This window comes from Heloderma suspectum, chromosome 1, assembly GCF_057233095.1.
Source record: "Heloderma suspectum isolate Gila_16-S chromosome 1, 16-S_ref, whole genome shotgun sequence".
Classification (NCBI taxonomy): domain Eukaryota; kingdom Metazoa; phylum Chordata; class Lepidosauria; order Squamata; family Helodermatidae; genus Heloderma; species Heloderma suspectum.
The window spans coordinates 142,035,045-142,047,317 of record NC_139458.1 but is presented as its reverse complement, the minus strand read 5'-3'; the positions used below and the strand labels follow the sequence as shown (position 1 = coordinate 142,047,317).

The 12,273-nt window shown below is 49.5% G+C and overlaps 1 protein-coding gene across 2 annotated transcripts in view; it reads left to right on the top strand.

Moving 5' to 3' along the window:
* Positions 1-12,273, top strand: part of SPEG (striated muscle enriched protein kinase) — a 139,941-nt gene that overhangs the window by 100,343 nt on the left and 27,325 nt on the right. For both annotated transcript variants that reach the window (XM_084804890.1, XM_084804882.1), the window contains exons 17-24: positions 2,002-2,125; positions 3,153-3,325; positions 3,831-3,943; positions 5,000-5,168; positions 6,437-6,530; positions 7,707-7,907; positions 8,169-8,229; positions 9,638-9,715. In XM_084804890.1, coding sequence (XP_084661016.1) covers positions 2,002-2,125; positions 3,153-3,325; positions 3,831-3,943; positions 5,000-5,168; positions 6,437-6,530; positions 7,707-7,907; positions 8,169-8,229; positions 9,638-9,715 — 1,013 coding nt within the window. The remainder of the gene's footprint in view (positions 1-2,001; positions 2,126-3,152; positions 3,326-3,830; positions 3,944-4,999; positions 5,169-6,436; positions 6,531-7,706; positions 7,908-8,168; positions 8,230-9,637; positions 9,716-12,273) is intronic.

Sequence of the window (12,273 nt, the reverse complement as noted above, 5' to 3'; positions counted from 1 at the left end):
ACCTCTGAGTTCCCCAACAACGCTGGGAGTCACTCTTTTATATGAAAAAATTATTAGTAATGGGATGCTCTAAACCTGTAGCAACAATAACCAATATAACGACATATGTTTGCCCCAGTGTGGTCCTAATGGCTGTTTTTGGTTTTGTAATTGGATTGTTTCAAATGGCTTTAAAATTTTGTTTTATATTGTTTTAATTGTAATTGCAAGCTGCCTCAGGAGGGCTTTGTCCTGAAAGGGAGCATATACATTTCTTAAACAAGCAAACAAACAAAACACATTTAAAAAATTCCTCTGTAGTGTCCAGGCCTAGAAAAACAAAACACACAACAGTCTTCAACATTCCACCTGGTAGAAATCAACAAATGAAACAGATGGCGTTTCACATATCATCCTGTTTAGGCGATATGCGAATGAGCCTTCAAATAGATAATGCTATCTGATAGATGTCAGAATATGGCATTTCCATTCCCTGTTGAAATTCTGTCTAGTATATAAAATGTGGGCATTGTGTGTTCCCCTTTTTGCATGGCTGCAATTTAGGCTTTACAGACATCCTCTGTTTTAACTGATAATATTATCACAAAATTGATTCTAATATTGTAGCACCATACTTTCTCCTGTGCTGGTGGGCATACTTACAAGTGCAAGCCCACATATATGCCTTCTCAGCAAAAACAACTAAGGCTGCAATCCTATAGTCTCTGGGAGGGTGTCCGGGGGGGGGAGGGGGGCGCATAGGACAGATTGGATCTCCCTCTCCGCCTGTGGAGAAGGAGGTTCGTGTGCAGAGACCAAGATTCACCCTTGCAAGCATCCTTGTGGCGGACATAGAAGTCTCCCCACCCTTGTTGCTCTGCCATTCGTGCTCAGGTGGTGGTACTAGCAAAAGGGGGTGTTTTGGGGGCATGTACTTATTTTTTCCTCCATCCCCCTTCTGCCCTACCAGTGTGAGCCTGGCAGGGCTTTGGTGAATTCTCCACCATGGATTCCACCCCCACCCCGCCCCACACCCCGCCCCACACCCTCATTGGATTGCTTTGCCTAAGTATTGTGGCACCTGACCTTAGAGACAAATAGCTGTATTACAGCAAAAGTTTTTAATGCCACAATAAATCTGTTAGTCTTTAAGATGCCATGATAATCTGCTGCTTTTGGTATGGCAACCCCTCTGGGCACTGATATCCCCTCTGCTTATCTGAAAATGCAGGCCACAGGACCATTATTCTCCTTCTTTTAGGTTGGCCTGTCTATGCTACAAATTCAGTTTCATTCCAGCTTAGCTATTATCATGACTTCTCCCAAAGAATCTGTGAGATTGTAGTTTGGTGAGGATGCTGAGAATTCTGTTAGAGATCCCTTAGAGTAGCCTTCCCCTGGTGCCCTCCAAATGCTGTGAACTTCAACTCCCATCAGCCTCAGCCAGCATGGCCAGTGGTCAGGAATGCTGGGAGTTGTGGTCCAAAGCATCTGGAGGGCACCAGTTGGAGAAGGCTGCCTTAGAGATCCCTAGCCCTACTCACAGACCTACTACAGTCCTCAGGGTTCCCCGAGAAGAAAGAACGACTGTTAAACCTATTTGTCTGTACGTAACTGTGCCCTTAAAGAAACCTAGTGTAGAGATCAAAATAAGCACAACTGCTATACACTGGAAGTGTCACATAAGAATTGCAGGAGGGTGAGGCTCTTTTGTCTGGGACCCTATATTTGAACACATTTGGCATAATGCTTAATGTGGCCCAGGAGATACAACTCAGGGCTCAGTGTCTGGGTACAAGAACTCAGATAATACATGGGAATGGCCTCTAGAACAAACCCCACAAGGTTAGGATTCCTGTTTGATATGGCTCAAGGGAATCTAGCACAGCCAGCTGAGAACTGGGGAATCCCTCTCCCCAGCATGTGCCCGCGCGCGCGCACACGCACACACACTGGTGGTCTAGAGCAGCAAACTGACCTTCTTGGCCCTGATGCTGCTTGGTGTGGTGGCTGTGTTTGCAGGTCCTTACCTGGCAGAGGCTCCTGTGATCCTGGACAAACCAGATGTGGTGTATGCAGTGGAGGGGCAGCTGGCCTGCATCACTGTTACCCTCAACCACGTAGAGGTTGCTGTCACCTGGAGGAGGTGGGCACCCGCCTAGTTACACTCTTAAATTCCGCTCACAGCCCCACTGGCAAGTTGTTGGATAGACTACAGGACTATAGTAGTGATAAGAAGATGCTGAGTTTGGCAGGGGATCAGCTGTTGTTATGTGTCTTTAGGGAATTTTAGAAAGAGAGTCAGCACGAAGACAAGAGAAGGACTGAAAGGGACCTGTCCCAGGGAGGTCTGTAGGTTGGGTTCCTGACTATTCCTGTATGTTATTTGCTTTTTTTGGCAAATATTATCTGGGCTCAAGGCAAGTTACTGTAATTCCACTAGAAATTTGAGATTCATTAAGCCCCCAAAAGGCTCACAGTTTAAGGGCCATTTCATACATTATTTGGAGACAAACCTGGGTTTGCCACTAAGGGACCTATAGCCAATCATGGCTCCTTTCTGGGCACACTTGTCTGATACATTTCTTTGCAGACATGTGTTTCACACTTTCAGACATACATACTATGCTTAAAACAACTTAGGTATGCAACTACAAAAAAAGTAATGTGTGAAGTGGTCCTAAGGGGTTGGGGAAACAAAAGATAGGCAAAACAACCATCATCACCGCCATTAATTTAGAGAATGTATAAAGAATTGTACAAAAAAAAGTTATATTATGTAATTTCAGTTTTAGGTATGACTCAACAGCTTCTCGTGCTGCTCATACTTTTGTTTCCAAGTAGTCAAATGAATGATACGATGAATCACCACCAGGGTTCATGAAATATGCTGGGCTTCTCTGCAGGAGCTTACTCTTAAGATTCTTCAGAGCCCAGAGCTGTGTTCTCTTTGCTGAGGCACCTGGCTTTGATAGAAAGCCTTAGGGGCAGTTGGCTGGGCCTCTGTTCCTCAGGGCTGCTGAGCATGAGGCCTTGAAGCCATGAAGGCCATTGCCAAGGCATCCTGGCGGAGGACTGCTACTGCTAGCTGTGGAGAAGATTAGACAACAGGCTGCATGGTGGTGGAGATCTGTCGCCTCCCCTCACACACTCTTTTTCCTCATATCTCCCAGGGCTGGTGTGGTGCTGAAGGATGGTGACCCCAGGTGGGAGATGAGCATGCCTGATGATGACCAACACTCCTTGAGATTCTTCCGGGTGGGCAGGGGGGATGTGGGAGAAGTGACCTGCGAGGTGAGCAACCAGCATGGATATGACCACTGCTTCATCAGCTTGGAGCTGGCAGGTACAGGATGCTTGGAATGCCTCACATACTCCACCTTCATCCTCAGTCGCTGCTCTGAGGGCAGCGCTTCCCCTGAAGACTGTGCTGCGCATCCTTATATCTGGCGTTCTAGGGATAGAACAGCCTTCCCCAACCTGGTGCCCTCCAGATGGGTTGGACTACAACTTCCAGTGGCTAGAAGGGAAAGGCTGGGATAGAATTCTCTTCAAGCCACTCCAGTAATCTGGGGGTGCCATGCATCATGGCTGTGCAGCCGTCTGTTGTCAGAGGCCCCTGCTCCTGTGGTTTGGTTGTCCTAAGGCTTTCACATGAGTTCCCTCTCTGGCCTTCTCCTGTCTTCCCTCTCAAGGCCAGAGAGGGAAGGCAGGAGAAGGCCTCTCTGAGGGGGAGGGAGGGAGCAAGATAGGCTGTTCCTCTAGCGAGCTAGGCCACAACATTTTCTGGTTGGTCAGGGAGCTGAGTGGGCCTAACCCTGCTTCAACAGAGTGTGTGTCTCTATCCCCAGAGCCCCCCCGCTTTGAATCGATCATGGAAGACATTGAAGTTGGGATAGGTGAGACGCCACAGTTTGCTGTGGTGGTTGAGGGCAAACCCCTTCCAGACATCATGTGGTACAAGGTGAGTGTGGGCCCAGGCATGGGGGAGGCTGCTGGGATTGCCTGTAACTGAAGAAAGTTCTTCAGGTTCCATTTATACAGCCACCTGGGCATCTTGTGTCCTCCCTGTTAATGTCTCTCAGTTTTAACCCCTAGGGCTCATTCTGTGTCAGCCACGCTTCCTTCGTAGCTGAGCTGATTCCCCTCAGTCTTAATCCAGTTTAGGCTTTCTTGGCCTGACATGATTTAGCCAGGAGTATCTGTGTGGCTGGGTGCTTGGAAGTGCCTTCTCTGCTTTGATGCTGATAGCCATGCTGTGCTGGGCCGGCCCTCCTATGAGGCAGGGTGAATTCCCTGCCTCAGGGGGCGGAGCGGCAAATTGCATATTTTCCCCAGTCCACCAAGAGGGCTCCCAGATGCTGCCTTACTCCAGTGAGGTGGCACTGGACTGGGTGCTCAGGGAAGCCCTGCCAGGTGCTCTTCCCCTACACAAATGCCGCAGGGGGAGAGTGGCTGGCAGGGATCTCTGGAGCAAACAGCTGCCCTCTGGCTTGCCTTGTGGATTGTCTCAGGGTGATTCAAAGGCCAGGTGGGCTCTCTGAAGAGCCTCGGGCCTCTGAAAGAAGCAGCCGACGCAACTCTTTAGAGAGCCTGCCAGGCCGCAATGCCTGGTTCTGACAGGGTCCTTTTTCAGGGCCAGGCATTGAGGGAGGGGTGTCCCTGGAGATCACCTGTACAGGGGGAGGGAGGAGGGGTGGGGGTAACAGTCGATGTGCTGGAGGCAGTGGGGGTATTGAGGTGTCAGGCAGTGGCGCATGTGTGCTCTCCTACCTCAGGCAGCGGGAAAGCTTGCACCAGCCCTGACGCTGCGCTGCCTCTCTGCCTGTCTGAGGCCCATTGCTGTGGAATCATTCTGGGGCCTGCCTCCAGACATTCTCTCCCCTGATTCATGAATAATGGGCAATCCTGGCTGGGGATGGTGGGAGCTGTAGTCCAACACATCTGCAGGGCATCAGGTTGGGGAAGGCTGGGCTAGCCTGGTGTTAAGTGCTTTGTCTCCATAACACATTCCTACTAGGATGAGGTGCTCCTGACCGAAAGCAACCACCTGAGCTTTGTGTACGAGGAGAGCGAATGCTCTCTCGTTGTGCTGAACACCACCGAGCAGGACAGTGGTGTCTACACATGTACGGCGCGCAACTTGGCTGGAGAGGTGTCTTGCAAGGCTGAGCTTGTGGTTCGTGCAGGTATGTGACACCTTACTAGCCATAAGAGCCGCCAGGAGTTAGCTTGTAGGAAATGCTGGGCACCAGGATTACCCAAGCAGTGTTGGCTACTGGTCTCCTACTGTGCCATGGATGTTGTCAGGGCAAGACTAGAGTTCTGGGTGCCCATTCCAGACCTAAGGCTTGTGCAGTCCAACCCAGTGTCCCTGAGGTCAGTTGCTGGACCTGGAGGCTGTAGTGCAGCAGGCAGAAGATTCCACTCTCATAACTAGGCAAGGGCAGAAGGCCAGGTTCCTGTAGTATTGATAGTGATCCTGGCCAAACCACAGGCTGCTTGCTAATCACAGCATTTCCTCATCTCTATACTGTTTTGAGGACACACAGATCTAGGTGGCTCACTAAGCTAGCTCTCAGCCTAAGAGGCACATGTGGAGGAACACAGGAAACTGCCTCTTAATGACCTAGTTCACACATAATGACAACCCAGAGTATGGGCTGAGTATGGGTTAAGTATGGGTTGTTGAATCGCAGATTGTTGTTACATGTAAACCCTGCACTATGGTTTAACTATGGGTTGTTAACCATGAACAACCCAGACTTCACAACCCAACAATAACCCATGGGTTCTCTTCCAGGGTTGTTTGTAGTTAACCACCCATAGTTAAACCATAAGGCAGGGTTTGCACGTAATGACAACCCATGGTTCAATGACAACCCACGATTCAATGACAACCCACACTTGAATGACAACCCATACTCAACCCATATTCTGGGTTATCGTTATGTGTGAACCAGGTCACTGAGTCAGACCACTGAACCATTTGGCTTAGTACTGTCTACACACTGCCTGGCAGCAGCTCTCCAGGGTTTCAGACAGGAGTCTTTTCCAGCCCTACTTGGAGATGCCAGGGATTGAACCTGGGACCTTCTGCATGCAAAGCATGAGATCTACCACCAGGCTATGGCCCTTCCCCAGTGAAGTTTAAGCCCAAGTCCATGAGGTTCCTGGCCCAAGCCCGTGTCCGTGATAATGGACTTCCAAGTGAGGATTCATGCAACTCATCCACCTCATAATATCATACCAATGTGAGTCATGGGGATTTGGGGGGCTGTGAGGCAGCTCAAAAGGAATGTGACCCTTAGGACTGAAGCTGCCTCAGTGAACCACAAAGGGGACAGAAGGAAATCAGAAGAGGATGCATGAGCTTGTGCTGCAAACATTCTTCCTCTTTCCCACCCAAATCCCCTCCTCTCCATCTCTATCACTTCTGCCCCCTGTTGCTCTCTAGCTGTGCCAGATACTGATGCTGCTCGGGCAGAAGAAGAATCACACATAGCCCGCCGCCTGCCTGAATATTATGATGTCCATGAGGAAATCGGCAGGTGAGGGAAGAGGGGAAACATCCTCAGTGAGAGAAGTGGAGGAAGATAAGATGGGCAGCATCTGAGGCTACATCCACTGGGGCTTTTTCTTGGTGGAGATGGGTCCAGGCGGGAGGCTTCTGACAAGGAAAGGAGTTTGTCAGAGTTAGGGGGGGATTTACAAACATGGATTAGCTAATGGGCTGATCAGGACCATGCCCCTGGGGTGCGCAGTTTGCTGATCACTGGTGCTCAGCAGATGAAATCTACAGCCACGATACAGCCCATTTAGAAGTAGTGGTGGTGTCCTGCTCCTTCTCCACTTTTGCTCATGTACAGGGTTTGATCTGAATGATTTCTTCCGGATTGGAGGCAATCATCTTTCACCCTCAAACATGGAGGGATACAGAGGAAAACTGAGCTTCGCCTGTACTTTCATCTTATACCTGAACTGCAGGAAAGCCTCACCTGGCAGGACCGGTCCAAGACATTTTGTTGCCTGAGGCTGAGCAGCAAATGGTGCCCCTCCCCGCCTGCCCTCCAAGGCAAGGTGTATAGTATCCAAGGCCAGCCATGCTATTTTGGCACCAAAGGCAAGAAACCTCACAAGCACGTCTCCTCCTCTATGGCAGTAAAAATACAAGAATAATGAATTAAATAATTTAACAGTTTGTTATTTCATGACACCCAATCTGCTGCCCAAGGCAGTCATCTCACTCTTCCTAAAAGTAGAGCCAGCCCTGTCACCTTTTTTCTAGAACACTTCCTTGGTGAGAGTGGCTGTGTCCCCCAACTAGAGTACACTAATTTGCCCAAGGAACAGAGCTGCTGTTTGGGGCTACTCACGCTGCTTTGTGGCAGAGCCTCTCCTTGACTAATAATCAGTCGGGTACACTGGGGAGAAGCCTTTTCAATGGAGGCCTCTCCCTCAGTTCAGATTTTATAAATGTTTCCTAGTAAGGACGGGACAATATCAGGGGCTGGTCCTGTTCTCTTATAGATAATGCCCCTGACTTCTCCATCACACCTTCATCCTTGGGGGAGAAGTCATTCTGCCATACCCTCTGATCTTGACTATTCCCTTGACCAGCTGGGCTGAGGTCAAAGCAGGGTGACCATGACTCAGTAAAGCAAGGGGAGGAGCAAGGAAGATGGCTGGGTCACGTCTCCCTTGATGACGTGTACTGTGTCTCCCAGGGGAGCCTTCTCCTATGTGCGGCGAGTGACACAGAAGAGCTCTGGTTTGGCCTTTGCTGCCAAGTTCATCCCTTGCCGCGCCAAAGCGAAAAAATCAGCACGCCGCGAGCTTGGCATTCTAGCTCAGCTGGACCATGAACGCATTGTCTACTTCCATGATGCCTTTGAGAAGAGGAATGCCCTCATAATTGTCATGGAGCTGTATCCTTCCTCCTCCGTTTGTGGGACCCGGTTGGGAAAGCCAGTAACCTGAGCAGTGGGCAATTTTGTGGGTTGTGGTGGCTGGGTTTTTTTGCAACAGTACGTGGGACTCCTAGATGGCCACTGCTTTCGGGACTCTGACAGCGCTCGGGACATATTATTTAGGACACTGCTATGTGACGCTCACTGGGTGGAGCCCTCCACTATAGGTATGCATCGTTGTCTCTTCTTACGTATTGTTTCCCTTGACGGACTATATAGCTGTACTGGAGAGGAAATGCTGGAGCGTATAGCAAAAAAATCCTCTGTGAGCGAATCTGAAGTAAGTTGCAGTCTGGTGAACCTCCCTGGAGAGAAAGTTTCAAAGAGAGGGAGCCATGACTGAAGAAGCCCTATCTCTGGTCACTTTACCTCAGATGGTGGGACGACCTGGAGAAGGGCCTCAGAGGATGACCTTTATACTTGGATGGGTTTGTGTGGGAGAAGGTGGTTCTTTAGGTACCCAGGGCTCAAGTAATTTAGGGGTTTTGTAGGGTACAATGAACATTTTGATTTGTGCTTGGAAATGGACTGGAGGTCAATGCAGTTGTCTTAAAACTGGTGAAATAAGTTCCCCTTGCCCAGTTCCAGAAAGCAATCTAGCTGCAGCTTTCTGACCAAATTGTGATTTCTGAACAGTCTACAAAGGTAGCCTCATGTATTACGTATTGCAGTAGTCCAAGCAAGGTGTTACCAGAGTGTAGGTAACTGTGGCCAAGCTATCTCTGTCCAGGAGGGGCTGCAACTGGTACCCCAGCCTCAGCTAGTGAAAGGTGCTTTGTGCTACAGAGGCCACTTGGGACTCCAAAGACAAGGCTGGATCTAAGAGCACCCCCCAGACTGTGAATCTGATCCTTCAGAGGGAGTGCAACGACATCTAGAACAGGCTGAACACCACTTCCCAGGTCAGATGAACCACTTGCCAACATCACCTCTCTCTTGTCTGGACTGAGCTTCAGCTTGCTTATCCTTCTCTGGTCTATTACTAATCATGGACAGCAGTTCAACACTTCCATGGATTCAGCTGAATTTGATGAAATGGAGAAGTAGAGCTGGGTGTCATTTGCGTTACTGATGACACCTCATACCAGATCCTTGGATGGCCTCACCCAGCACTTCACGCAGACCTTAAACAGCTTGGGGACACAATACAGCCTGGCAGCACTCAACAGAATAATAAGAATGCCATGGCAGTAGACCCACTTCTCCACCTTCTGGAAATGGCTATCTAGACAGAAGCAGAACCAAGGCACAGTACCCCAGTTATCCTAGCAAACACCTGCTCCAGAACTATACCATAGCTCAGGGGTAGGCAACCCAGTGCCCTCCAGAGGTTTTAGACTGCAACTTCCATAATCTCTTATCACTGGCAGGGGATGATGGGGGTTGTAGTCCAAACCATCTAGAGGTTGCTTATCCCTGCCATAGTTGATGGTGTTGAAAGCTGCTAAGAGGCTCAGTAGAATCAACAGGGCTTCATTCCCCCTATCCTTCTCCTGGCAAAGAGTGATTGAAGCAGATTCAGTGCCAGATCCCACCAAGGTATATTGGATGGGTCAAGGATGAGGAGCAAGCTTCCATACCAATGACAGGTTAAGAAGTGGAGCTCCATTTTCCCCCATGTTTTGCATGGGAAGCTAATTGGAAGTCTCTTGGCCTCTGATTTTATCCCTGGCTTACTCTCCCCGCAGATACGCTCATACATGCGGCAGGTCCTGGAGGGAGTCAGCTACCTTCACCATCATGGCATCTTGCATCTCGACATTAAGGTGAGCACATCCCAGCATACTCTGTGGCCTATCTCTGGGCCTTATCCATATTGCCTGAGGATTTGGCTCAGCTGCCTTGGAGAGTGCCCCTTTGGGGGGAGGTTCATAACAATAGTACCAGGCTGAAATTAAAACATGGTGTAGGAACCTAATTTAGGTTCCTACACCATATGGCTAATATGACTCTGTGATACAGAATAATCGTTAGTGAAAGCTGCCACCCCACATGCAGAGCCAATGGGAAGGTGCCAGCTGTGTCTCTTGTGCTTTTGCCAGAGTGGCAGGAGAGTGGATAATATGGAAATAGTTATCCAACAGCAACTGTAGCACATGAGTTATGCCTCCATAATGAGAATAAGTAGGAATGGACAGGTACAGATTACTGGCAAAGCACCAGGGAGTCCTAGCAAAGCATTTCGCCTACATATGTCTCCCTGACCTTAGGGCAAGGGTGCAGAATGTCTTTCAGCCTGAGGGCCAAATTCCATTTCAGAGAATCTCTTGGGGGCTGCATTCCAGTGGTGAGCGGAGCTGAAGGGCAAAAAACCAAAACAGTCTAAATATACCAGCATATTGTAGTTTAAAACCCTTACTGCCAGTAATTGAGCTTTAGGAGAGGCATTTCAACCTTTGGGAATGGGGAAATACACCCAAAAGCCAGGAAGCCCCAACCTATCAGTGGCTAGGGGAAAGAGGGTGGGGCCAGGGAAAGGGCCCAGAGGGGCAGATTGGGGAACCTCGGAGGGCTGGATTGGGACCCTCAAGGGGCAGGATTTGGCCTCTGGTCCTCAGGTTCTGCACTCCAGCCTTCGAGTATTGGCATAACATTCTAGAATATAATTCACTTTCATCATCACTGTGGGAACTGAATGAATGGGGGATATGTTGAGGTGGGTGGCTGAGAGCCCTAGGCACAGCTTGAATTTTGCACTGAATGGTTCCCTTAATAAAGGTACTGATGAAAGCAGGAAAGTAATAGTTTAAATTGGATTTGGAAGGGACCACAAGGAATTAGCAGAGACATCACCTTGCTGACAAAGGTCCGTTTAATCAAAGCTATGGTTTTCCCAGTAGTAATGTATGGCTGTGAGAGCTGGACTATACGGAAGGCTGAGCGCCGAAGAATTGATGCTTTCGAACTGTGGTGTTGGAGAAGACTCTGACGAGTCCCCTGGACTGCAAGGAGGTCAAATCAGTCCATCCTAAAGGAAATCAACCCTGAGTGCTCATTGGAAGGACAGATACTGAAGCTGAAGCTCAAATATTTTGGCCACCTAATGCGAAGAGAAAACTCTCTGGAAAAGACCCTGATGCTGGGAAAGACTGAAGGCAAAAGGAGAAGGGGATGGCAGAGGATGAGATGGCTAGATAGCATCACTGATGCAATGAATATGGACTTGAGCACGCTCTGGGAGAGAGTGCAGGACAGGAAGGCCTGGCGTGCTATGGTCCATGGGGTCACGAAGAGTCGGACACGACTGAACGACTGAACAACAACAACAACAACAAGGCATTAGCTGGCCCCGCCTTGAGGCAAGGAAAGCCCCTGTCTGTTCTAGAGTGTCTTTGACCAACTCCAGACTCAAGCTGTTTAGCATATCAAGAAGCAGATGGAAGGTGACACAAGAAAGACTTTAATGGGATTTCTTGTTGTTGTTGTTGTTGTTCAGTCGTTAAGTCGTGTCCGACTCTTCGTGACCCCATGGCCCATAGCACGCCAGGCCTTCCTGTCCTCCGCTCTCTCCCAGAGCGTGCTCAAGTTCATATTCATTGCATCAGTGATGCTACCTAGCCATCTCATCCTCTGCCGTCCCCTTCTCCTTTTGCCTTCAATCTTTCCCAGCTTCAGGGTATTTCCAGTGACTTTTCTCTTCACATTAGGTGGCCAAAATATTTGAGCTTCAGCTTCAGTATCTGTCCTTCCAATGAGCAGTCAGGGTTGATTTCCTTTAGAATGAGATTTCTACACCAGCCTAAAATCCTGCATTTAAAACGGGGCTTTCTGCTTCCATTTTAAATGCAGGATCACAACTGATTCCCTTTACACGTGCTTCCTTCTCTGCAGATGGCCATTCCCATAGTGTTATGTTTCTGTGAAGAGGCATTACACACGCTCCAGGTTCAGCGATACTTGCTCCCGGGTTCCTGCCCCTTTCCCTCCCCTTGCACATTAGTGGTGGATGGGGACTGACACGCGGACAGCCCCCCCACCGATCTCCCTGGGCCCCGCCTCCCTCATCCATGCTTTTGGCCAGTCCCTGCCGCTCAGCCCCTCTGCTGCTCCTCCGCTCTCCCCCCCCCCCCGCTGCCGCTCTGGTGCTCTGCTTTGAACAGGCAGGCTGAAAATGGTGAGGAGCCAAAATGGTGCAGGAGCGGGAAGGCTGAATGCCCATCAGACCTTCGTCACCACCTTCGACATCATGTCCATGCCCCCAACAACCACACTCAGCGCTTCATTCATGTGAGGGGAGAAATACACAGGGAGGACATGGCACTCCATTTGCACATATCTGGAAAAATAGCTCATTTTTTTCATTTGAGGAAAACACGGGATAGGT